We start from the raw sequence: 24,565 nt of genomic DNA, 5'->3' as shown, positions 1-24,565 counted from the left end.
TTCGGCTCTATGACCTCGGTTCCGGCATCTGAAACAACGCCCCTCACGAACGCAACGTTCTCGTTCAGCTGCTGTGAGCTTGGGTAGCGAGCTTGGCTTGGAGTGGTTTCTGTTTGGTCGTTGCTGATGGAGAGAGGTGTACAGGTTGGCAACCAACATTCTCATGTTATCGAGATCCATTGGTGTAGGGCCAGAATTATTCTCATGATGGGGTGATAAGGCGTTCGGGGTAGCGGATACAGGGGTGGCATCGATGGGATGTAGAATACTGTGGACAATGGTCGCCTGCTCAATGGCATCGTCCAACGTCTCTGGCTGTCTAAGTCTTACCTGCTTGCTTGTTTCGGGCTCAAGGCCTAGCATGTATTTTTGCAAAGCAGAGTCTTTGTCGAGATTTGTAGCCAGACGTAGGTGGCTTCTAAACTTGCTCGTATATTCTGCCACACTCATCCTTCCCTGACGAAGTTTATCCAACGCTCGGCGAGCTGCATTCGCAGAATCTGGAGGGGTGAACTGACGGAGGAATGCTTTACGGAAGTCAGCCCAAGGTGTATCGAGATTCAACCCGGAATCTCTCCACCATGCCTTGGCTTCGCCATTGAGACTGAGGACAGCGTATCGAACCCATTTGGATGGCGTGAGTGTGACAATAGTGTAATACTCCTCCAGGCTGTCGACAAAGTTTAAGGCTGCAACAGCGTTAATAGCTCCTTCGTAAGGCGTAGGCTTCTGTGGCTTTAGGACCGTGGCGAGGGTTCTGGCTAGGTCATTCTCAGCGGCTTCGTTGGCTTTAGCAGTAGAGAGGGCCTGATTAAAAGCAGTAGCTATGGCTTCGCGAATGTTCAGAGGAAGATCGATGGACGAAAGGGCGTTATTCAAGTGTTCCATGGCGAGGGGTGAAATTCAATGGTAATTGTAGTTCTCTGGGTGTGGTCGTGGTTTCCTTTGCTACCAATGCAAAAGTCAAGGTAGTGTTCTAGGGGGATCTAAGGGTGCAATAAAGGTATCTTTATTCAGGGGGAACTATGCTACAGAACTAGATAGAAAAGTAGACCTATTTATACTAGTTAATATCCTGTTGCAAGGAATGCTCTAGAAATATGGGCGAAATACTATGTTGCACAAAATTATTATAGTGATTTCGCTTGCAAAAGTGGTGTGAACTCAGAATAGGTTGGGGGCAAAGATTCAGAGAGTGTTACAGGGCAAGGCTCAGAAGTGCTGGAATTCAGGGATAGAGAGAAACAAGAGAGGTCAGGAACAGAGATCAAGGACTGGGTAGGACATAGGTCCTCAAGGTATTCTGAGAGTAATTGACAGAGATAATAATCATTAACAGATATATTATTTTCAAGATCAAGACTAGGAGCAAGACTAGGGACGAAACTGGAAGCAAGAAAGCTAGACAAGATTGTTTCACAAGACACGACAGGATACTGTTCAAAACAGGTTTTATTGCAGAAGTCATCAGAGAAAGAAACTAGTCGCCTTTTCCAGTTTATGGCAGGGTTGTGCTTTTCAAGCCAATCGATACCAAGGATGACTGGGTGCTGGATACTAGTGACGTTCAGTGACAAATTTTCACGATGATTTTCTATGGCTAGGGAGACAGGGGCATGGTGAGTGACAAGGCCGTGAAGGCTGGCCTGACCATCAGCCATGTTGAGACGAAGGGGAGTGGACAAGGGGACAGTGATGAGGTTATGTTTCGTGACGAGGCTCACATCGATGAAAGAAGCTTGCGCCCCAGAGTCGATGAGAGCTTTGGTTTGGACAGGGGGCTGACTAGGCAGGGACAAGGTTATATTAACTAAGAGGCAGATTCTAGGTCTTGAGGGCGAGGAAGTAGTGAGCATATTTCCCAGGATCCATTCCTCGTCGGAGCCTAGGCAGATTCGTTTCCCGACTCGGCTTCTAGAACGGATGCATGGATTGTCTTCTTGGTAGGGCAATTCAAGGCGATGTGGTTAGCGCCACCGCAATACAGGCAAAGACCCATATCTCTGCGGCGCTTTTTCTCTTCGGGTGTGAGACGTCGGGCACGCATGGCATCTACATCCATTGCCATAGATGGAGCCGCTGGGGCCTGAGTAGTGGTGCTCACTGGTGGGGGACGTCGGGCTGGTGGTGTCTGATGCTTGAAAGACTCGAAGCGGGGCCGCTGGCGACGATGTGATGACAGATTTCTATAGGCGTCGATTGCCGCGGTCTGCACCTCATGTACGGTCTTGAACTTAGACCACTGTGGCAAGAGCAGGCCATGGATTTCACTTGATAGACCTTTCTTGAAACGGGCCTTGAGGGCTCGGTCGTTCCAGCCACTGCGGGCGGCGAGGCGGCGAAACTCTGTTACATATTCGATCATCGAACCGGATTGACGGATGCAGGATAGTTGATGTTCAACATCTTCCTGCTCGAGATGGTCTCCGAAAAATTCTTCTAATGTCTCGATAAATACTTCGTAGGAAGTCAGGACTCCGGAGTCATCTTCGATTTCTCCATTGATGTACGGAGCAAAGTGCCGAGATGCGTCACCATCTAGGCACTGCAGGGAGTAGTTAATCTTTTCTTCGTCGTTGGATAGGGCGTCAGGAAAACGTGCGAAGACAATTTGTAGACGAGCACGAAAATCCGAGAGGGACAGCTCATCGCTGTTTCCCTTAAACTTGGTAGTGAGGGGTTGCGGGATAGCAGTACGTGGCGTAGGAGCTGTGGCTCGATTTGCAAGTCGGCTCAGAATAGAGTGCATATCTCTTTCGAAGGAGCGCTGCATATTTCTCTGTTCTTGATGCTGGGATGCAAGGGTCTCGATGGCGCTACGTAGGGTGATTAGCCCTGCGGGGTCAGGATTACTGTTCAGTTGGGCGTGCTGTTGGTTCACTACATCTCGGATATTCTGGATTTGCTGCTGCATTCCGCTAACGGCTTCAGCATGGGACTGGAGATGAGCCAAGACTTGACGGGGGTCTACATTAGGATCTTGGGCAAGTTCTTCTAGGGCTCGTGGTGTATAGATTTCAGGATGGGGGTTCTGGGACATGATTGTGAGATTGGGTTAACAAGGGAAAAATATAATTTGCTTAGGATAAGAGTGGGCAGAACAAGAATTTGTGGAGTCTGCAATGTCAAGGACTGACAAAGGGTTTGCAAGGAAAGGTAAGTGAATGAATAACAAGAATGATAATGAGCTGAGAACTAGAATGGATTCACGAATAGTTTTATTGCAGACTGAGGTTTACTATGTTACAAATCTATCATATTTATACTTGTTTGACTGAAGCGGAGACGCGCTTCAAGAACTCTAAATAAAGCTTACTCAAATATTTCCTAAGGACTTTTACCATATGCGGAACTTCAAGTGTTGAGTTAACTTAATACACAGGATCCGAGGAAGATATCTGGTGCAATCTTATTTCAAGGTTCCTTGGCACTATAAGCCTTGGTTATTGGTTTATAGCTCTTCTAGAATCCTTGGAGCTATTCACGGAGCTAGAAAACTAGGAGACGCGACTTGGCTTGACAGGCAAACTATGCATGGAGGAATGAGTGAAGGAAATGAGCGGAACAAATTAATCAAGCACACGTGATCTTTTTCAGATTCGAATCAGACAAAAGTCATTCATCAATTCATGAGCTAGACATTGCTTGCTGTTCGTGACAGTATGCCTGAGCGGATGTTAGCAGTCATAAGGGCGAAAGGGGGCAATACGAGGTTTTGATAGGTGAAAAAAAACGATGGTTAAAAAATTGTCCAAATGAGAGGTAAATTTCAAAGTAGTGAAAAGCTATCAGAAACAAGCAGGAGCGCTAATAGGTTTTGAGCAAATAAAGTATGTCTTCCAGGTTGCTCCCATCTAGGATCCAAGGGCACAAGCGCTGCTCACTGTTGAACACTTATAGTTTTCCTTTGGAAGAATGAAAGACTTGGACAATATTGGAAGCCACTGTACGAGTGGTTCCATATGTGCAAAAATCAATAAATAGTGACTCTCTTTTAAGAGAATAATATCGATTTTTCAAATTGTCTATTGAAGGAAAACCGAAAATAACCGAAACATGCTAACACTTTTTTGGAGGACTGTAGCTTTGGAATAGTCCTTATAGAGCGGATGAGGATAGTATTTATAATTTTTCGAAAAAGTGTTAGAATGAGCTTGTCAACTTTCTAGAGCCTTCTATCCATACCCAGTGCTCCTATTCGAACTGAAACTTTGTCAATTATGATGTTTCAAATTAAAAAAATAAATATCAATTGACAGAGTTTCAGTTCGAATAGGAGCACTGGCCATACCTATAAGCCAACGAGGCCTAGAATCTTCAAGAAAGCAACTAATAAGACCCGAGAATATATGTTAGTAACAGAGCTATAGTTTAATGGCAGGGTAGAGTCCTCGCCAAAAAGTCATAAACTGGATATATTTTACAATACTCAATTTGAATTAAAAATTTGAAAAATAAAAATTTACATACGAAGACAAAAATGCATATATTTTTTGAATAGAAGGAATGAATTAGATGCATGGCCACCAAACCAATTCAATCTTCGTTTTTAATTAGAAATATTAGAATTTGCGAGAAATGGGCAACATCATTCTCAATCTCATTCTCGATCTCATCCTCATTGTCAACCTACTTTATTCGCAATCTTCAGATAGTAAAATGTCTTTCCCTTTTGATATCAATAACCTACTCTCATACAACGATCTTGGTGGTTGGTATAGCGAAGGAAATATCGACCAAATGATTTCAGGCACACCCTTCACTCCGCCTCGAAGATCGCCACAACTGCCCACTGAAGCCGATCTCTCCCCTATTAGGTCTCCTACCGAATATCAATGGATTACTCCTCCCAGAAACGAGCCAAGGAGTTCTACCTCATTAGAGCAATTCGGTGAGCGTCCCAATACCCTCGATTTAAATCCATTCTTGTCAGACAAACAAGCTGGAGAGAGAAAAAAGGCATTTACACGCAGTAAAGCGTCCGTTACTAAAGACGAATACGCGATAATAGCTCATACATATAATGCTATAATGAATGCGCCACCAGCAGTCCAAGACTGGTTTAAGAAGACAGACAACAGAGCAATGGACCTTTCGATTCTGATGGGTGTAGGGAGAAACACTTGTGTGGCAGCAATTAAATATGCACAAACAGGCATCGTCGAAATGACAGGGCGAGGAAGAACTGGACGCCCTAAAAAAGAAGCGGACAAGGATTTAAACTCGAAGGTGCTGAATATCATAGTTGAATCAAACAAGAGCGGGACTCCTAATTCTGCGGGTTTAATTGCAAACCAACTGAAAGAAGACTTTGAAATCGACAGATCAGCAAGATCAATCACTCGCGACCTCCGTAAAATGGGACTGTATTGGGGCAAAGGGATCCGACAGAACTTTTTGCACGACTCCAAGGAGAATATTGCCTTCCGAGCTACTTACCTGAAGCGCCGTCTTAAGAATTTAAAACTAGTAGACGGCAGTTGGGTGCCTAGGACTCCAGAGGTCTTCTTGGACGAGTCTTACTGCCACATTGACCATGCTGCAGCAAGACGTTGGGTGCAAAGTGGCGGTGGTGTCATTAACGATGCAGGAAGGAAACCAATCATGGTTATATTTGCAGCCTTCATTGTATATTATGATGAAGCTGCTAAAAAGGTTGAAGGCAAATTCGTTAATGATAGCGTGTATGTTTGGCCATCAAAGGGACCAAAGCCTCAATCAAAAAAAGGCCAAGAGCAGGAGGCTGAACTGTGGGATGACGTACCTGAGGAGATCAGGAATGCAGGGGTCGTGGCAACAGATCACGATTATCATGGAAACTTCAACGCTAGTTTGTTCGATAGTATCTTTAAGCGACTTTGTGAGAATCTCAATAAGATGGGACTTGGCCCTTGTAAAATCCATCTTGATGGCGCTTCATATCACTTTCACAAGAAAAACAGGAAACCAACCAAGAGCGACACTGTGAAAACTATCAAAGAGTGGCTCACGGGCAAGGAGATTGTTATTCCAACAAGGGAAAATGGAAAAGCACTGAACAAAAACGAGCTTATGGAATTGGTTAACGCTCTTCCTGATGAGTCGTATTTCTCTATCAGTAAAATAGCCCAGGAGAATGGTGGACATGAAATCCTCAAGACTCCACCCTACCATTGCGAGCTACAACCTATTGAGAAGATCTGGGCAGTTGTGAAAAACATAATTGCCTCGAGAGCAATGGTGACAATGACATCCATCTTGCTGAAAAAAGGCTACTAAGCTTGTTTTCCCAGATTCCGTGTAAAGTCTTTTACTCTGTATGGAAGAAGTCTGTGAAAATTGGCATGAGATACTATAACGAGAGGAGTCATGCACAGGAAGAAATAGTCGAAGAGGTTTATCAAGAGGTTTTTGATGAAAACGAGCCTATTGTGGACCTTAGTGACACTTTCAAAGTCGACAATAGTGAGTGGGATGCAGAACTCATTAGAGTACTAAATCAAGAGCGAGCTGAAGCTGTTACCCTAGGCCCTGAGATAGTGGATCTTACGCTAGATGCTGGAAGCATGTTTAATGTGATAGAGGATAGCGAGTCTGAGGACGAGCCTCTTATCAATCGAAAACGCTCTCGTAAAAATTAAAATTTTGAGTTTGTACGTATTTTTCCTGCGTCTAAAAGTGGAAGTATTCTATTCAATTTAAAAGCCTGAAAAATATATCCAGTTTATGACTTTTTGGCGAGGACTCTATAAGGTATCATGACCAAATGAAATTGGCGACATGTTGACACTTTTTTGGAGGGCTGTAGGAAGTATTTTGAGTAAGCTTTATTTAGAGTTTATGGAACGCGTCTCCGCTCCAGACGTTCAAGGATAAATGTCGTAGACTTGTAATATAGAAAACCTCAGTCTTCAATAAAACTATCCTTGAACCTATTCTAGTCCTCAAGCCCATTACTATTCTTGTTTTTCAACTACTTACCTTTCCTTGCAATCATCTTGTCAGCCCTTGACACACCCGGGGCTACTAAATTATGATATTCGATCGCATGCTGTCGCTTGTGCTCATCGTACATTGCTCTCTGTCCAAAAGAGGGTCGACAGGTTCTCTGGACAGTGCCATCCATGAAAGAATAGATCTTGGGTGTCCACCTTTATGAGAGATCGTGACAGCATAACTTTGAAGCTTTGTCCTAGTCAATCTCCGCACATCCAACATTATGGCACGAATGATCGTGCAATAAGATTGATGGTTTCTTGTAATTGCACTACCATCCTTTCTAAAAATAATGCATGCGATCAAGTTTGGTGCAAGACGAGACATGATGTCTCTTGACTTGAAGGCGCAAATGAATAATTGGCAATTATATGTTAACTGGAGTATTGGGGACAACGGCAATGACAGTTTATAATGATAAACCGCCTTCAGATTAATCTTTCCAATGCATCAGATAAATTGAATGCGAACGCGGAAGTATATCAAAAAAAAAAAAAAAAAAAAAAAAAAAAAAAGTCGCGTCCGTGGCGGCTTTCATGGAAATACATATTTTATTTTTGCATATTCCTATAATCCTATAATTACAATATTTAATTTAAAAATATACGTCAAGAAAAGTCAACCCCTGAGCGATTGGAACGAAATGGCTTTATGGCTGCTGAGGTTTTTTTTGTCTTTTGAATCGGCTGTCCAGGACCTTCACTACTTCAGATCAAGAGAGTATTTCATGATATATTTTTAAATATAAATACAAATATTGAATGATGGTGAGTGCGTAAATGGAACCCAGTTTCATATTCATCAGCCACCATGTCAACTCAATTATACACAAGAAAACCATAGCCAATGAACCTGATTACATGACATGATATTATTGTCATGACGCCAGAGTTATGATAAAAACGACGAAGAGCCCAGCAATTATTGTCTCTTTCTTTCTTTCTTTTTTTTTTTTACAACAAACATTCTCCATTTCCAACGTTCATTACCATGAGCCAATTCAACACTGACATCAAGACCTATGAATTCGTAAGTATAGAGTGTCTTCTGTACTAAGAAGCTTTTTTTCTTTTTCTTTCAGAACATGTAATCACATTTTATTTTTCCTAATTCAATATAAAATAGAATCACACTATGATCCGTGTGAAGGATCCAGGAGCCTCGCTTCACTTTTACCAGGAGATTCTTGGTATGAAGTATGTAAAACATTTGTGGTTCGGTTTACCTCTTTTTTTGTTACTTTTAAATCGTGAGAAAAAAAAAAAAAAAAAAAAAAAGTGATGCACGATAGAATACTGCAAATTTCTTTTACTTACCTGAAATTTATACTAATAGACTTGTTTCCAAGATGGATAACGAGGGCGGCAAGTTCACTGTAAGAAAGTGTTCATTTCTCAAAAACTTGAAGAGCTTTTTTTTCTTCCTTTCACTAAATATAATTCTAATGCTTTTATTATTATTATTGCTGTCATTACACGCTCAACCTAGCTCTACTTCTTAGCTTACGTGAATGATGATGAGTTTGCGAGCTTGCAGGGCAAGACCGAAGAACAGCGTCGCTCCTATGTTACCAACCGTGCTGGCGTTCTTGAGCTGACACAGTGCGTAAAAACCGTGAAGAATGGGTTCTCAGATATGCCTTGAATCGTTATAATGCTGACATCAAACACCCTTTCTAACCTTCTTCATTCTATTTTTTTTTTTTTAAAAAAAAAAAAAAAAAAAAAAAAAAAACTGGTAGTAACTGGGGTACGGAGGACGATGCAAATTTCAGCTATGCTAATGGAAATCAGGATCCTGGTCGTGGCTTCGGACACACCGCCATCGTTGTCGATGACATCGAAGAGGCTTGCAAGCGCTTCGAGAGCTTTGGTGACAAAGTCAAGTGGGTCAAGCGTCTTACAGATGGCAAGATGAAGAATATCGCCTTCATTGCTGACCCTGATGGCTACTGGGTTGAGATCCTCCGTCGTGGCCACAACTAAAACAAAGGAACTAAGAGATCCAAGGATAGCCGATTTTTGTACAGTTAAAAGTATCTTTCGATGCTCTTTTAGGGTCCAGTGTGGACAAAAAAAAAGTCAATAAAGAAAGCCACATCTTCTCACATTAAAAATTTTACGATCAGACAATTGAAACACCACGCATTGAAGCGAACGTCAGTTGTCATGAGAAATGATGGCGTAAAGCCTATGCCCTGTTTGTAGTAAAAGGAGCTAAGGGTTGTCGCACATGTACGTACATGAGACTCGAGTTAGAAGTGGGTACCCCACAATAGCCTCGCTTCCCTTGCCCTCTGATGACTATTGACAAGTAGGACTACTTGAGCGCAGTAGCAATTATCTAAATGCACCCTCAGTTGTGCAAACGTTGATTGCCTTTGGCGTTGATTTACTATCAGCTAGGCAAACTTGCCCATGGCCTCTCAAGATGAGTGAGATGGTTATTTCATTTCTCCATATTATGGAAATTCGATCAGCTATTTCCTAAAACTTCACTTACTCTAATAATCGAATAATTATATATTTCATTCGAATAATTAATTCTTATGGGGTTGATGCTCTTTATTATTATCGATGATGCAGAAACCATAGTCCCCCATCTGAACTGGCCTAGAGTAGCACTCAAAGTAGCAAGCGAAGAGGGAGGGGGGGAGACCAATTACCCCTGGAACCTTTGACAAATATCATAGTACCTTTGGTATTCGTCCGGCGTCATTTGACTCTGATGTTCTTCAGTAACTTCCAGCAGTGGAACAAGGACACCTGCAACATACACATCAGGCAACGGTTCCTCATCATCGCCCCCTTCATACAATTCCTCTTCGCCACCGTCCTCTACTTCAGGTGGCTCGTCATCAGTTTTATATCGTTTTCTAAAAAAAAAATAAAATAAAAAATAAAGTAGAAAAAGATAGGGAAAAGATAGGAAAAAGAAAAAAACTATTTAGCTTACGTATTTTAAATCGCAACGCTACTTCATAATGAAGCAAAATTGAGTAACAGATGGGATTGCTAAAGAAAGTATAAGATGGCTTACCCAGAACTGTATTGGCCATCTTCCAGTGGCCTCTTGCCATTATCATTAGTAGTATCCAGCGTCTCAAATGATTCTTCATCAGCATGTTCCTGTGAAACAGCAAGGTTCTCGTAGTACTGTTTGTAGTCTACGGAAGAAAAAAAAAAAAAAAAAAAAAAAGTGAGTGAGTGTTTATGAAAGAAGAGAAAAGATATTAAAAAGAAGTTAGCATGAATCTTATATGAACTTACAATCGTCACGTTCTGTGTCATCTTCTACATCTTCGTTCTCATCTGCATCTGCACCATCGGCTGGCAATTCTTGAAGTTTTGCTGCAGCTGCTCCCAAAGTTGTCATTTCTCCAGAAACAGTCGACCAAGCATGCCATAAAGGCACTGCATTCTGTTGTCTTTTCTTGTTTGCCTCATTTTCACGTGCCTTCTTAGCAGCCTTGTCATTATCATCCTGGAATACCACTTGGATCTCTCCTTGCTGTTGACCGCCATCCTCTGCGAACGCCAGATCATCGTCTAATTTGATATGAAAGCAATAATAAGTAAATATGAGGGTCTTTTAGCATCGTCTCCTGAACGTATGGTGATCGCGCGAGATCGACTCTATTAAAATTACCGTCATGAGTCCGTGCAGCAGCCTTCTTGGATGCCATGCTCTCTGTGTATTGCTCAATCACAATATTATCTGTCAACTTGAGAAGATCGACGATTGGCTTCGTGTTCTCGCGCAGTCTTAGGGAAATAAACATGAAAATAAGGCCCAGTCCTTGTCAGAATTTGAAGCGACCGTATATGTAATAACAACAACAAAAAGGCGACAGTAAGGGTAACAGCGACAGCTTGATTGTAGTGTTATAATTCATACTTTGTCTTTGCCTCCTGTCCTTCCTGATCATCCTCAACAGTTTCTTCATCCAGAATGAATCCGTCGTTAGGGCACATGAACTTTTGACTTGATTCATCAAGGAGGTGCATAACGTCTACTACAGCGAAGGCATTTAAACATGCAGGGCACTTGAGTCCTGCATTTTCTACCTCGGCCTATGTTGGTTTTTATTAGAGCATATTTCGCTTTAGAGACTGATGTATAACAAATGATAATGCTATAGCCTATCGAAGTTTTTCTTTTTCTTTTCTTTTCTTTTTTATTTACCTTGGACAAAGTAGCATCAAGCTCCTTACCCATCCTGTGAATCTTGTACTTGACTACATCGACAAACAATTTATAATCAAGATAATAGTAGGTATTTGGAATGGGACGCTGATCAGGTTTCCGTGCCTCCATTTTCATCAAGCTTTTCGGAAAAAAAAAAAAAAATTGCGGATGTAATTATTAATAGCTTTTTTAAGATGTTCCGTGATATCTGACACGTATATATATGAATATAGAAAAAATTAAATAAAATTAAATAAAATAAATAAGTAAAATAAAATAAGAAATAAAAAGTGTTTCAAGGGTCGCTTACTCTTTAATTAAACGGTCTTCCTTGAGTTTGCCACAGATTTTATGAACCTCACGCTTGTTTAGCTTCAAGGTAGCGGCCAATTCTTCATCCTTGACCCTGGAATATTCATTTGATTGAGTGTGGAGACGAGTCCATTCGATATAGTATATATTTATATTTATAAGTTCGAGAATAAAGGGAAAAAATAGATAGAAGCCGTTGAGTTTAAAGTTACTACATCTGTCTCTCCTATAAATTTCTGTTAAAGACAAGAAACAAAATTGCTTTTCACACGATCTTCCCCCCCCCCGCCTTTCCACTAATATATATGTATAAAGATCTTTTCGGGTTCCCTTACTGCTTCATTTTATTGATCACATCCATCACCACGATATATTTCGGTTCGTAAAAGGCACGACAGACTCTGTAGACTAATTGGTCCAGAACCTGCTGGTCTTCAGGCGAGTTTGACATGTTTGTAACTTATAATCACTTTAAAAAAAAATAGAAAGTTGAGGGTTTTTTTTTTTAAAAAAAAAAAAAAAAAAAAAAAGAGAGAGAGAGAGAGAGAGAGAGAGGATGCCAATAACACAATGTCGCAGTATTGTTATTCGTTTGCGTTTCTTCTTTAGACAAGAGGATTATATATTCGTATATGGCAATATATGGCAGTTATAAGAAACGTTCACGCATGCAGCTTTAGACAATGAAGAAAAGCAAAGAAAAAAAAAAAAAACAAAGTCCATCATTCAATGAAAAAACAACTCCCTTTTATACTTTTTTCTGTGGCTTTGAAGTTTCGTACAGATAAAAAAAATCCATTATTTGCTGCGCCCGCATTACATTATTTTTACACTCAAAGTCTTCCTTTTTGTTTTTCATGCTCAAGGACTACTACGCCATCCTCAACGTCGCACAGGATGCTACTGTTGCAGAGATCAAGCAGCAGTACCAGAAACTGCTCCTAATCGTGTGTATTCCATTACATTGTTTTTTTTTTTTTTTTTTTTTTTTTTTTAAAAAGTCATTTGCAACAATAACTTTGGAATGACTTTAAGCTTAACTTTTTCTATCACTATTATTATTATTTTCATTCATAAATCCTGCTGATTTAGCATCATCCCGATAAACAACAACAGCAGCAACAGCAACAATCTCAAACATTACCGGTATCAGTGACATCAATCCCTCTTCAAGATATCAAAGAAGCATGGGAGTGTCTTCGTCAGCCAACACAACGATCCTTTTACGATTCGTCGTTAAAGGCCATGAAACTTCGAGCCAATGGACAAGTTAACGATGACATTGATTTAGACGATATGGAGTACGACGAAGGTATGCCAGTAACAATATATACATTAGAGAAGGATTAGTGGTCTATCATTCGTTGAATCTAACTATTTTTTTGACATCTGTTGTGTTTCAAAAAAAAAAAAAAAAAAAAAAAAAAAGATTCCAGTACCTATTCCTCACCTTGTCGGTGCAGCGGTGAATATATCATCTCAGAAGGTGAATTAGAGTTGGGTGTTGACACCGTAGTCTGTTCGACCTGTTCTCTCATCGTTAGGATCCACTACGAGTTGGCCGATGATGAAGACAATGAAGAAAATTGAGCTAGAATTTTTTTTTTTTTTTTTTTTTTTTTTTTGAGATGGAAGTAATCTTGGGACTAGAACTGGTGATGTTTAGTTGGCCTATCATCATAGCCAGGGAAGAATGAAGCGACATGTCCATCCTAAAGATATCCAACATCCACTCTTCACTCCCCTGAGTAATATTCTGTCCTCTGTCCTGTTCACTCTGGACATGGGCCATGAACCGTACTAATTTTTGCATGTTCCACTTGCCTTAACGCCCCACCTAAAGCCAAGGTAGTCTTTACGAGATAATTGCAAAAAAAAAAAAAAAAAGACGAATTAAATAGAAAGGCGTCCATGAAAGCGGCGCGTCGTTTTATTTATAAAAAAAGAGTGAATTCTTTCTCTTTTTTTCTTTTTAATCTAGTCCTGGCGCCTAAAGATATACATGTAGGCGTCACCAATGGGAGCTTTGGGATCATCAACAACCTTATTGTCGTTAAAGAGGACCCATTTATTGCCTCGCTTGATGTGGCTGACATAATGTCCGCAATGTACTGAAGGTCCCTTGTGCGAAATAAATGAGGCCAACTTGTAGTGGCCCTTCTTGTTGACATCACCTGCAAGTGGCTTCTGCCCAGCGGCAGCTGACTTAGGATTGTCATTCTCATCATTATCGATTGGGGTATCCATGTGGCTGAAAAGCCATTCTACTGCGCGCTCCATGTTGCCACCAGTCTCCTTAAGAGCCTTCTTGGCTTGCTTATCAGTGAATCCCATGTCTGCCAATTGAGCAATCTGTTCAGGATTAGCGGCAGAGGCACTATCGTTGGAGTTCTTGATGGGCTGATCAATGTCGGGATCGTCCATGTGCTGGATAAGCCATTCCATCGCAACTTCAGCATTCTGATTATTAGTTGCCAACAATGCTTTCTGACTGCGGATCAATGGGAAGCCCATCATTTGGAGCTGTTCTAGAGCTGTTTCATTATACGTAGGCGATGCCGCCACCGCCGGCGCATCCTCTGGAAGCGATTCCTCGTTTGGTTGTTGACCATGCCCGCGATATTTTTCAAAGTCAATTTGATCGTCAGGGAAGACGATCGGGACAGCTATGAAAGTAAACAATGGTTTAGTAAGGATTCCTGTCTATATTAATGGTGTCTAAGTGGTCTGCGAGAACATACCAAGCTTTCTGGGAACCCAGTTCTGATAAGCAAAGCGTCTCATGTTGATAACAAGCACCTCAGGGAAAGTAGCAAACTTATTCGTCCTATTATTATTATTGTTTTTTTTTTTTTTTTTTAAAAAAAAAAAAAAAAAAAAAAAAAAAAAAGTCAATTAGTAATGATATAAAAACAGTAAAGGCAAAGACAAAGACCATCTCTCTTGTTTTTCATACTTGGTGGCAGTGGTGTTTTTCTGGCAGTTGGGACAGGTATATGGAAGCTCTTCTACTGCAACATAGGCATCAAGACACTGTTCTAGAGTCACACTCTCGTATTCATCATCATCTTCGGGATTGGTTTTCGCCTTCTTGGTGGCAGGAACTGCAATTGATAGGGCCGTCGTATTGTCATAAGTGTATCGCACCTTCTTGCATTCATTGCATTGCAATCGCTGTTCATTTGAGAATTCAAAAGTTTTTGTAGGATCCTGACCAGCAATGCGTTCAGTTTGCGAAATAATCTTGATCAGGTGTTGGAAAAATTCAAACGAGTCTTGTTGCCTCATGGTCGAAAACTCTGGGTGACCGCGGCCGATTAATGACTTAAACATGGCAGGCGCAATGCCATCTTGGCCCTGTACCTCACCGCTCTCAGCGGACGTAGGAGTTGAATATCGTCCACTCAAAAGACCATCCGCCACCTTGGTCAACTGGCATTGTAAGCACTTGCCTGGCTCTTGATTGCACCTTTGCAGGTGATCGAGATCAGCCGGGAAATATCTCGAAGCAAACGCCGGGAGATCGAACACTGACTGCAAGACTGATGCCATATAACAACTAGATTTGATTTTCATTTTCATTTTCATTTTCATTTTCATTTTTTTTTTTTGACATGTGTTAGAGTTGTAAGAGTGGGTATAATTTGCGAAAGAGAGTTGTATTACTGCGGCATGTTAGGATACTTGATGATTACCTGTTACCCAAGTTCCTGAATCCAGTGTAGCTAGGCCCGAACAATGGCTCATATGCTTTACCGTCTTCAGTAAACATGTTGAAGTTAAAGTTTTGATTCTGCTCTAGCGACTAAAGGAAGCATTATGTTAATCGATCAATCTACTTTAATGATCAGCGCTATTAAGCACGTAGTTCAGGATGGTCAACGTACCAACTCGGTTAAGGACTTGATTGTCTTTTGTTGTGACTCCACGTTAATGCCAAACCGCGCCAAATGTACTCCTAACTGGTCATCAGAGCGTTCCTCATTGCAGTGGTAGCAGTAAATATCTAGAGAACGTTGTCCAACGGACAGAGTTAGCTATCACACAAATAGGAAACAATAAACATATAGTAGTTCCATACGCATCAAAGCAGTTTACCTGCTGTTCCCTCAGGTGTAATGGTTCCAAGTTTGCAGGAAACGCCGTGACCTGTTGCATCAAAATGGGCCAATCCATGACCATTGCCTCCAGTGCCTCCATACTGTTGACGCCCGCATCCAAGGTTGCCGCACACAAGACACAGCCAGAGATTTTCCTTCAGATCACAGTTGGCGCAGTGTGCATTCTCTAAAAGTTATATCAAAAAATTAGCTTCCTCAGCCCTACTAAGCTTCGCCCCTTTATTAGGCGTGCGTCATCCCGCTTTATGTTACGTACCAGCCGCTACAACCTTTGGATCGCCCTGCTGTAGGTTTCGAATGTGGTCGCATGAGACAATTTCTTCTTCCCATGCTTTAATCTCTGATTGTCGAGAAGCTGATAAGGATGTCATGATCGCATCAACCACTTTTGGGATCTATAACATTACAATACAACACGATGTCTTTTCCTTAAATAAAGGGCAACAAAATTTTTCTCTCGACTCCCCTCCATCTAGCGGCAGAATCATTAAACAAACATCTATGGATTAGCTTCTCCCAATGCTTACTTCGCCTGCAGTCTTGTCAACCTCAACACCACCACACTCGTAACATTTGACATGTGTAAAGTATTCGTAAAGATCTGCGTCATTCTCAGGGACGATTGCAATTTTGGTTATTTTTTGAGGAGGTTCCTGTCCATCCTGCAAGAAAGTTTCCAAAAAAAAAAAAAAAAAAAAAAAAAAAAAAATTAATAACAGCTGATAGTAGATTGATTTACAAGACTAGCTAGATTGACCAAATAGCAGCTATCGGCCAAAAGCTTGGTCTTATACTTACTCGACCACTCTTAGCACGCCTGACGCGCTTGATGTTTAATGCCAGTGGATGACCAGTCTTGCTAAAGTGCCGGATAGCATGATGACGCTCTGGATCTGTGCAGCCGCCGTTGAAGCAGGAGAGGCAGACATCCAATCCACCCTCATTGTCCTATAGAAAAACAAAAATATATCGGTTAATTTGAAAAGAGTAGGAAAATGGCAAAAGGGAGGTGCTTTTTTTTTTTTTTTTTTTTTTTTTTTTGCTATATTGAGCTGCGCGTCATGTCTGTAAACCTGGAGCGCACTCGCAAACGATATTGATGACATACAGGACTATCATAGCAGAAAGTGCACTCGTCTTTGTAAATTTGAGCAGAGTGCGAAGGCACAGAGAGGCGAGTAGAGGTAATATGATGACACGCTGCCATGGTTAAAAGAGTAGAAGAGAAAAAGAAACGAATGAAAGCGAAACAATAAATGGAATGAGAAGAGAGAAGGCACTTGTGGGAAATGCACAATGTCTTTTTGTAGAAGAGGTTGTTGTGACTGCGTGAGAGATTATTCAAGCCACGACTATGGCCTTTTTATTTTACTTTTTGAACATGCAATCTCATGTCCCTTCGCTGTTTCGCTGTTGCTGCATCAATAAAGTCAGACAGAATAGGGAGATTAAAGCAACCATGTCAGACAATATTAACACACCCTATAACAACACGGGCATTACTGGCACGACTGCAGCTGGAGGAAATAATAAAGCACGACGGCAAGGCTCATTGTCACATCAATCAAAACAACAGATATCTACATGGAGCAGCCAACCTTCGCCTCCAGGGCATGTCATGGATGACCTCACAGCAGAGGCCACATGCAAAAAGCTCGTTTCAGTGCTGGCAATTGACGCGGGTTTTGAGGGCATTACTGCATCCGCTCTTGAATCACTTACTCGTGCCTTTGAGAGTTGTAAGTAGCGAGATAATCAGCCATAAGCAAACAGGGGATCAAGGACATATTGGGAACATTGTCCTCACTCAGTAACCTTTGGAGAAAACTAACCCTTTCAGTGGCATACGGTTTTTTTTTTTTTTATTTTATTTTATTTTATTTTATTTTATTTTTTTACAATCACCGACACACATCAGATACCCAGCAAATGTACATGATCGCACATTCATTCGCAGAACTTGCGGGGCGGACACGGCCAAATATCCACGATCTCCAACAGGCATTCACAGATATGAACCTGCATCCAGCCAGTCTTGAGTCTTATGTCAAGAAAGCCTCACAATCAAGTAATGCTTGTTGATGTTTATTTCTGCACTCTACGTTACCAATCACAACTTTTTTTTTATTTTTATTTTTTTTTTATTTTTCTTCCTCGCGAAGGATGAATGCTAACATTTCCGATCATTGAATATTTGATAACAAAGAAATACCGCTTCTTCGAGGGCCGCTCAAGGAGACAATACCAAAAGTTCAAAAAAAGAAAGAGCAAAAGACAGTACTTTTGGATTCTGATATTGAAGATAACTCGGATAGCGAAGATGAGGAGCCACAACAACAACAGCAACAACAACCATTGACCACAGCAGCAGGACCAACAACCACATCAACTTCTACACCAACGTCAACGGCAAATATACCTGTGGCCACAACTGCAAGTACGACCACAACATCAACACCGACGTCAACAGCAGTACCAACAGCATCAGTAGCGACAATAACACCAACAATACCAATACCTAAAATCAAGGTCACTCCTCGAACAATTGTACCAGACCATTTGCCACCTTTTCCAAGCAAGCACTCATATAAACAAACGCCTGTAAGTCTCGCTAGCATCCTTTGCTGCCAAAGCAAGTATACATATCAATCATTAGAGTAGTAGGACTGGCCAAATTGTCGCCTTTACACCTTATTCATCCTAATACCCCTATATTTATTTTCTTACTCTTCAGGTATTTGTAAAACGTCCTACAGATCCTCAAAAAATCCGAGAGTTGAACGCAGAGCAATCGCGACTCGTAGAATCGAATTTGAAACGATTAATGGCAGCTGAAAACAAGGTGGGGATGACTGCAGCTGCACATAAAGATGCATCTGCTGCAGCAGCGGATCTATTGATGGTCAAAGAGGAACAAGTCGATACTACAACAGAAGAGGCTGTGAATCGACGTGTTTTAACCAAATTGGAGGCTCTACCCGTTGTGAACTATGAATTCACGAAACGACAGCAACAACTCAATGCTTCAAACCGACAGAGTAGTCAACGACATCAGGCAGAATTACAAGGTCTACAAAGTAGTGGGCATCATCATCAACGTGCAGAACCATTGTCATCATTGGCTGGATACGTTCATGGTGTGAATAGCGTTGGTCCTGTCAGGGGCAATACACAGCTGGACGGCAGTGGAACAGCAATAGGGGTCATCGGAGCAGGTGCATCCAGCATTGGGGTAGGCACAGTAGCATCCAGCAGTGCTAATAACAGTGCTGTAGCCCTCAAAACAGAATGGAGAAAGGAGAGGCGGAGAATGCGGAGGGAACAACAAAATGCGATAGAAGAGCTTGAGCAGAACTTACACAGCAATAAGCGGTTACGGCAAGAGAGTGGCCACGGGCACACCACTGCTTCACATCTGAAGCTTGTCAGTATGGACGTTGATCCACAATAATCCCTTTAAAAATTAAAGTCAACGTAATCTAATTAATAACAAGTACATGTATTTGATATTTATTTATTGAAATGTACAATGCAAGGATTAAGTAATATTTTTTTTTTTTTTTTTTTTTGTCTTGAAAAGCTTAATTAATGATCTGATGGAAAGAAAGGAAAAGCTCAGATCCAATTATTTCTTCGTCCTTCTCTAGTATATATCGTCTTTTTTTTTTTTTTTTTTTTTTTTTTTAAAAGAAGAATTGCCACAGACGAGTCAAAATGCCAGGCTGTCTTGCAACGACCATTGAGGATGAGGTTGTTGTAGTGGTCCTTCTGGAAGGGCTATCAGCGTACTCCTCTCCATCACTGCAATAGTACTTGATAAAGAAATCATTCTGGATCCAGAGCAACTTGCCGAATGCAGCGATGGCCTTGTATTCTGTATCTCTGTCCAGGTTCAGGGACTTGACGCCTCCGATCAAGACTGTCTCCACATAACCCAACAGCGCATTGATATGAATCAGATCCACATTGATCTTGGACTTCTTGGTCGGTGTATCCGTATGAATCTTTGCAACGTATTCAAGGTACTTTATCATCTTCTCGTCATACGGATTCTCCAGCAACTTTGCAAAATACCGTGACAACATATCCTTTCGGAACTTGATCTGCTCTGCATTCTCGGTCAACTCTGCAACGTCCTCAATCACCTTGGCGTCCTTGGGCACATAGCCCTCATGTCGTTTAGCCATCACAGACCAAGTAATGTCAAACTGGTGAAGCTTGCGGTAGACAGCATCCACAACAGCTGGGACCAAAGGCTTGATCAGCTCCGCAGCTCCTTTGATCGCATCGATGTCTTCTTGACCAAAGTCCATGAACTTTGCTACATATTGGAATCGGTACACGGGATCGTTGTACAATTGGGATCTCTCGATATGCTCCATTGTCTTATCTGTTTATGTGAAGAGAGAGAGAGAGAGAGTGTGTGTGTGTGTGTGTGTTTTTTTTTCAATGTCGGAATGTGAAGTGTGGAGTAGAAAAGAAAAGAAAAGAAAAATGAATGTGTTTTTAAAATGAAAAAGGAAAGTTAGGGAAATTTTCAATGTTTGATTGAAGATGAAAGCGAGAATGAAATGGATAAGTAGTAAGATAAAGTATAGGATGAAGTGAAAAGGAAATGGTATTTAAATACTTTTTCTTGACTGTTTTGTTTCTTTGTTTGCTTTCGTTAATGTTCTTTACGAAAAAATCCCTGGTTTCTGGTCGGAGACCATGTTTGTAGATCCATCCTTATTTTTCGGACAAATGGAAAGAAGTGTAGATCGTCATGGACCTGTTCGGAGTGCATTTCCTAAATCGGACGAGACGGATTTTTCACAAATTGTCTCGGTTCAAGATAATCTTCCATGATTTGTTATGAATCTTGGAAAATGTGGGAGTAAGGCACACCAATGAGATCTCATCCGAATAAAATTCTTTGCAGGGTATAAAAAGGCAACAAGGCATTTCATTTCATCAGAGGCAATTATATTATTTATCTGTATATTTGTACCATATCCACATTATGATATTTTCTCTGGACTTGAATCTAGACTAGGTCTAGACTACAATATCCGGCTTTGACTATATTGTCTTATATTATTATATATATATATATATTATATTAATATTATACTATGTTAAACTATGCTATTGTTGCAAAAAGGGCCTCAAAGTAAAATAGCTTATACTCTAACTAACCCTTGAACCAAGGGAATGGTAGAATCAGAAGGACCAGAATGACCAATAGCCTACACATCTGTAGATACATAAGAAGGTGGTGCACTAGATTTCCAGTCTACTTTGATTAAATCGCATGCCTTCTCAGCAATCATCACTGTGGGCGGACATGTGTGACCTGCAACAATCTTGGGGAAGACACTTGCATCGATCACCCGCAGATGATTAATGCCATACACCTTCAATTCAGGGTCAACAACCGCCATCGGGTCTGTCGGAGGGCCCATCTAGATGTTTTTTACAATTTTGGTAATAAGGTTTTGAGGTTTTACCGCGAGAAAGAATTTTTTGGGTAAGCATTTGGAAGATGAAAATAAACATAAACATCGGAAAGGCATTTTTTTTTTTTTTTTTTAATAGTCATGCGCCATGACGTATCATTTCGCTTTACCTTGCACGTAGATACAGGGTGATAGACAGTCTCGGTATTCTCGCGAGCATACTTTTGAAGGGCTTCTTCGTCATCATCCGGTACCTTCGCTTCTCCAGGGTACACCTCCACAGCCTCCACTTCTGGGTCCTGACCGAGTCGTCGACCAATCTTTCGAAGGAACCGTAAACTCTCTGCGAAAACCCTGACATCAAAGGGGTCTGCTAGGTAGTTTGGATCGATTACGGGCTCTGTCACAATCCTACTCTGACTCTGACTTGAAGAGGCCTTTTCATTTGTACACTCTGTGCTACAGTTCTTTTCCTCAGCTTGTCTAGTTACCACTTTGATAGAGCCTACTGAACCAGGGTTCAACAATGCCACACTCAAAGTAATATAGTTTTCTTTATCAGGGGCCATAGCCTCACCCTGGGCTCGAGCATAACCAGGGATGATAATGAATTCAACATGTGGCGCCGTTGGGCCACTTGCGCGCTCAATATATGTTCCATTTGCCTTTTCACGAGTCACAAATTCTGGAGACATATCCTCGAGTCGCATAAATATGAGGGCTTCCGCCAGATTACTGGTCATGGTACCGGTACCCTTGATGGTATACTTGAGGATCTCCTTAAAGGCCTTCCATGGGTCCATATTACCTTGTATAGTGGCACACTTTCGATTGACCTTATAGACAAGAGGTAGGAAGAGATGGTCCTGCAGATTTGCACCCACACCCGGGAGAGTATGAATGTGTGGGATGGAGGCTTGAGGGGCTGGTCCAATGCCAGAAGCAATAAGGATTTGAGGCGATGCATATGTGCCAGCACTCAAAAGTACCTCTCGAGAAGCCTCGACGCGCCTAAGAACTAGTTGTATTTTTTTTTTTTTTTTAGGAATAAACCAAAATAAATATCAATAAAATAAATAATGCTCAAAAGAGAGCTTTTTTTTTTTTTTTTTTTTTTTTTTTGGAACAATGTAGAATAAAAATCACTTACTGTTGTTATGGTCCATAAATTCGACCCCTGTAGCCACCTTGGCTCCATCGTTTTCCTTGTCGGTTTTCACGAGGATACGGTTCACATGTGCTCCAAAGATCACCCGAATTGTACCTCGACCGTTCTTGCCTCCAGGTACTACATCTTCTCTTAAAAAGGCTCTCGCCAACGAGCTGCGCACACCATCTTTTCGAATAAATGTCTGAGCTTTGTTAGCCCCTAAAGGACTAGTTCCGTTAAGATCCTTATTTAGGCTGATGCCCTCTGCTTCACCGGCTCTCAAAAACTTTTCGCTCACTTTAAACATCGAAATATTGGACACCTGCCAAAGACCATCGGTCCCATGATATTCTGGCTCATATGTTGTAAAGTCATTGTGTAATTGTGAAGTTGAATCAGACGCATTGAAACGCTCTGATTTCCTGAAATAGGGCAAGACGTCCTTGTAGGACCAACCTGGGTTGCCCAACTCTTCCCAGTGATCAAAGTCTGAGGCCACACCACGATGATAGATCATAGCATTGATAGAGCTAGAACCACCAAGCATCTTGCCTCGGGGCTGCAACAACGATCGTCCACCCGCATGCTCCTGTGGGACCGTGCGATAGCCCCAGTCGCAGGGTGTCTTAAACGTGGCGAAGGCCAATCCCGGCGTGCGGGAAGAAAATATATCGTCTGAATATCCTGCCTCCAAGACTAGGACATTTACTTCAGGATCTTCTGCAAGCCTATTCGCAATTACGCACCCTGCAGCTCCTCCTGAAAAAAAAAAAAAAAAAAAAAAAAAAAAAGGATCCACGCGAGAGGTTTAAGTCACCAAATCAACTTGACTGTCATTTTTTTTTTTTTTTTTTTTGCAAAAAAAAAAAAACCACTTTAGGTCCTTCAATGAAGAAAGGAGAAAATAAAAAATAAAAAATGAGGGTTTACCTCCAATGATAATGTAATCGTAACGTTTTGTAGAGTCAGTAGCATGATTCCAAGGTGATTTCCCCTTCTTGGGATGGAACTTGACTATCTGTGATAGTCGATTGAGTCTAAGAACTGTTTTTTTTAACTCGTCTGCAGACATTTTTTCTTTCGTTGTTTTGAACGTTGCAAATTTGTGTACAGGGATAAATGGTTGATGGATCTTCAGCAATTGATAATAGAGGTGATTGAAAGAGCTGAATGTAATGAGTATGGATTGTGGAGAAGAGGATGTGAAGATGAGGGAGAATGAGGAACTGAGGGCAGAAGAAAGAAAGATATAGAGAGTGTGTGTATGTGTGTGTAAAAGAGAGAAATAAAGAAAAAAAAAAAAAAAAAAAAGATGGGAGTATTTATTTTGTGTTAATGCATTTTCACTCGGAAGAAGAAACTTGTTTTCTCTTTGTGCAACGTTTGTAAACCATCCGTCTGGGTTACTGTTGTCAAACTAAAACGAATGATTGGTGTCTAACATGCAATACGCTCAAAGTTATAAAGTTATAAAAAAAAATAAAAAATAAAAAAAAAGAAAAGAAAAGATGGGGGGTCATGATTCAAAACGGAAAGAGGCTATATTTATTATTCATTAGATATATAAAAATACACCTTCAGGATGAGCAGAGAAATAAGGGGGGCCTACAAAGATGCCGGGATTCACAGGACCAAATGGGTTGACTGCAATGTGATTGGAACCCTCGAAAGACTATTTTTTTTTTCTTTTAAAAAGAAAAATTTCATCAGTTACTGCTGCTAATACTTCTTTCACTTCCTTGGTATGTACCGTACCATTGTTTCCATTGGCCCACTGGGCTGGCATGCCACATTATGGTGGATAAGTGCTGGTGGGTGCGCATCACCAGTTTAAATTGTATATTACTCTAAACCAAATAATGGCGAGAATCATGGGACAATGTATCAAGGCATAAAGATAACCAATTGTTACAGATACAATCATCACGATATAATTTAGCACAGCAGTTTGTAATTAAAAAAAAAAAAAACGTTGCATGAACCTTATTGTTTTTTATGATTTTTTGAGTTAAAAAATTCATGCATGCTGCATTCCAGCAAGGAAACCTTCAACTGGGAAAACATTTATACCCATCATCTTCTGCCCAAAAGCGATTCTCTTTCATCTTTATTTATTTATCATTCTTTATTTTCCCCTACCTTTCTTTTGCAAGACAAACATCGAACCCTTTCCAGATATTCGCTCAAGGAAATGCTCTTACCTGTCAAATCCATTTAGTCCTGCTCCTCATACTAGTGTGTATATACATTAGTACTGGAGTATAAAGTTAAGTTTAGACGCGCGTTGCTTCAAGGTTATTTATGGACAAAAAAGTTGCTTCTCTGCGACATCGTCTCATGCTACGATAGACTGTTATACTGTACATCCTTAGAAGCCATGT

At 41.0% G+C, this 24,565-nt stretch overlaps 7 protein-coding genes across 7 annotated transcripts; 3 read left to right on the top strand and 4 right to left on the bottom strand.

Annotated features, from left to right (window-relative positions):
• Positions 1–7,920: 7,920 nt before the first annotated feature.
• On the top strand, positions 7,921–9,133 carry BCR41DRAFT_422501 (lactoylglutathione lyase). Its single transcript, XM_022030163.1, has 5 exons — positions 7,921–8,004; positions 8,101–8,171; positions 8,311–8,350; positions 8,464–8,576; positions 8,717–9,133. The coding sequence occupies exons 1-5, from the start codon at positions 7,966–7,968 to the stop codon at positions 8,958–8,960; spliced, it is 507 nt and encodes a 168-aa protein (XP_021881140.1). The 5' UTR covers positions 7,921–7,965; the 3' UTR covers positions 8,961–9,133.
• Positions 9,134–9,526: 393 nt separating this feature from the next.
• BCR41DRAFT_386830 (TFIIE alpha subunit-domain-containing protein) lies at positions 9,527–11,962 on the bottom strand. Its single transcript, XM_022027835.1, has 8 exons — positions 11,811–11,962; positions 11,474–11,569; positions 11,161–11,302; positions 10,873–11,048; positions 10,624–10,739; positions 10,245–10,523; positions 10,015–10,141; positions 9,527–9,850 (listed from the first exon to the last, which is right to left on the bottom strand). Exons 1-8 carry the CDS (start codon positions 11,924–11,926, stop codon positions 9,637–9,639), a joined length of 1,266 nt encoding a protein of 421 aa, XP_021881139.1. The 5' UTR covers positions 11,927–11,962; the 3' UTR covers positions 9,527–9,636.
• A 370-nt stretch (positions 11,963–12,332) lies between these two features.
• Positions 12,333–13,065, top strand: BCR41DRAFT_371090 (hypothetical protein; the record flags this gene model as incomplete). The annotated part of the gene is made up of 3 exons (XM_022026572.1): positions 12,333–12,422; positions 12,568–12,787; positions 12,905–13,065. The coding sequence occupies 3 exons, from the start codon at positions 12,333–12,335 to the stop codon at positions 13,063–13,065; spliced, it is 471 nt and encodes a 156-aa protein (XP_021881138.1).
• Positions 13,066–13,378: 313 nt separating this feature from the next.
• BCR41DRAFT_354475 (ubiquitin carboxyl-terminal hydrolase) lies at positions 13,379–16,858 on the bottom strand. Its single transcript, XM_022024327.1, has 10 exons — positions 16,705–16,858; positions 16,395–16,544; positions 16,124–16,258; positions 15,853–15,991; positions 15,574–15,762; positions 15,363–15,481; positions 15,171–15,280; positions 14,432–15,034; positions 14,217–14,302; positions 13,379–14,141 (listed from the first exon to the last, which is right to left on the bottom strand). Exons 1-10 carry the CDS (start codon positions 16,801–16,803, stop codon positions 13,453–13,455), a joined length of 2,319 nt encoding a protein of 772 aa, XP_021881137.1. The 5' UTR covers positions 16,804–16,858; the 3' UTR covers positions 13,379–13,452.
• Positions 16,859–17,446: 588 nt separating this feature from the next.
• Positions 17,447–19,119, top strand: BCR41DRAFT_82173 (transcription factor TFIID complex subunit 8 C-term-domain-containing protein). The gene is made up of 3 exons (XM_022031034.1): positions 17,447–17,664; positions 17,803–18,197; positions 18,331–19,119. Exons 1-3 carry the CDS (start codon positions 17,526–17,528, stop codon positions 19,045–19,047), a joined length of 1,251 nt encoding a protein of 416 aa, XP_021881136.1. The 5' UTR covers positions 17,447–17,525; the 3' UTR covers positions 19,048–19,119.
• Positions 19,120–19,259: 140 nt separating this feature from the next.
• Positions 19,260–20,176, bottom strand: BCR41DRAFT_354473 (Protoglobin-domain-containing protein). The gene has a single exon (XM_022024326.1). The coding sequence runs from the start codon at positions 19,976–19,978 to the stop codon at positions 19,280–19,282; it is 699 nt and encodes a 232-aa protein (XP_021881135.1). The 5' UTR covers positions 19,979–20,176; the 3' UTR covers positions 19,260–19,279.
• A 462-nt stretch (positions 20,177–20,638) lies between these two features.
• BCR41DRAFT_337087 (hypothetical protein) lies at positions 20,639–23,466 on the bottom strand. Its single transcript, XM_022022055.1, has 4 exons — positions 23,115–23,466; positions 22,185–22,943; positions 21,205–22,052; positions 20,639–21,040 (listed from the first exon to the last, which is right to left on the bottom strand). The coding sequence occupies exons 1-4, from the start codon at positions 23,254–23,256 to the stop codon at positions 20,825–20,827; spliced, it is 1,965 nt and encodes a 654-aa protein (XP_021881134.1). The 5' UTR covers positions 23,257–23,466; the 3' UTR covers positions 20,639–20,824.
• Between the last annotated feature and the right edge of the window lie 1,099 nt (positions 23,467–24,565).

This window comes from Lobosporangium transversale, assembly GCF_002105155.1.
Source record: "Lobosporangium transversale strain NRRL 3116 chromosome Unknown BCR41scaffold_20, whole genome shotgun sequence".
NCBI lineage: Eukaryota > Fungi > Mortierellomycota > Mortierellomycetes > Mortierellales > Mortierellaceae > Lobosporangium > Lobosporangium transversale.
The sequence above is the reverse complement of the archived record's forward strand: the minus strand, read 5'-3'. Positions and strand labels throughout refer to the sequence as shown.

Excerpts from the sequence above, each read along its gene's own strand:
- BCR41DRAFT_354475 (XM_022024327.1), bottom strand. The coding sequence starts at position 16,803 with ATGGCAGCGTGTCATCATATTACCTCTACTCGCCTCTCTGTGCCTTCG. Across the intron at positions 15,763-15,852 it reads TCCAAAGGTTGTAGCGGCTG|AGAATGCACACTGCGCCAAC; the intron begins GTACGTAACATA and ends TATAACTTTTAG. Across the intron at positions 15,035-15,170 it reads TTCAGGAACTTGGGTAACAG|TTGTTATATGGCATCAGTCT; the intron begins GTAATCATCAAG and ends AATCAAATCTAG.
- BCR41DRAFT_386830 (XM_022027835.1), bottom strand. The coding sequence starts at position 11,926 with ATGTCAAACTCGCCTGAAGACCAGCAGGTTCTGGACCAATTAGTCTAC. Across the intron at positions 11,570-11,810 it reads GTGATCAATAAAATGAAGCA|GGTCAAGGATGAAGAATTGG; the intron begins GTAAGGGAACCC and ends TGAATATTCCAG. Across the intron at positions 11,049-11,160 it reads TTGATGCTACTTTGTCCAAG|GCCGAGGTAGAAAATGCAGG; the intron begins GTAAATAAAAAA and ends AAACCAACATAG.
- BCR41DRAFT_82173 (XM_022031034.1), top strand. The coding sequence starts at position 17,526 with ATGTACATGATCGCACATTCATTCGCAGAACTTGCGGGGCGGACACGG. Across the intron at positions 17,665-17,802 it reads CAAGAAAGCCTCACAATCAA|AAATACCGCTTCTTCGAGGG; the intron begins GTAATGCTTGTT and ends TTGATAACAAAG. Across the intron at positions 18,198-18,330 it reads ACTCATATAAACAAACGCCT|GTATTTGTAAAACGTCCTAC; the intron begins GTAAGTCTCGCT and ends CTTACTCTTCAG.
- BCR41DRAFT_354473 (XM_022024326.1), bottom strand. The coding sequence starts at position 19,978 with ATGGAGCATATCGAGAGATCCCAATTGTACAACGATCCCGTGTACCGA.
- BCR41DRAFT_422501 (XM_022030163.1), top strand. The coding sequence starts at position 7,966 with ATGAGCCAATTCAACACTGACATCAAGACCTATGAATTC. Across the intron at positions 8,005-8,100 it reads ACATCAAGACCTATGAATTC|AATCACACTATGATCCGTGT; the intron begins GTAAGTATAGAG and ends AATATAAAATAG. Across the intron at positions 8,351-8,463 it reads ACGAGGGCGGCAAGTTCACT|CTCTACTTCTTAGCTTACGT; the intron begins GTAAGAAAGTGT and ends CGCTCAACCTAG.
- BCR41DRAFT_337087 (XM_022022055.1), bottom strand. The coding sequence starts at position 23,256 with ATGTCTGCAGACGAGTTAAAAAAAACAGTTCTTAGACTCAATCGACTA. Across the intron at positions 22,053-22,184 it reads ATTTATGGACCATAACAACA|TTCTTAGGCGCGTCGAGGCT; the intron begins GTAAGTGATTTT and ends AAATACAACTAG. Across the intron at positions 21,041-21,204 it reads ACCCTGTATCTACGTGCAAG|ATGGGCCCTCCGACAGACCC; the intron begins GTAAAGCGAAAT and ends AAAAACATCTAG.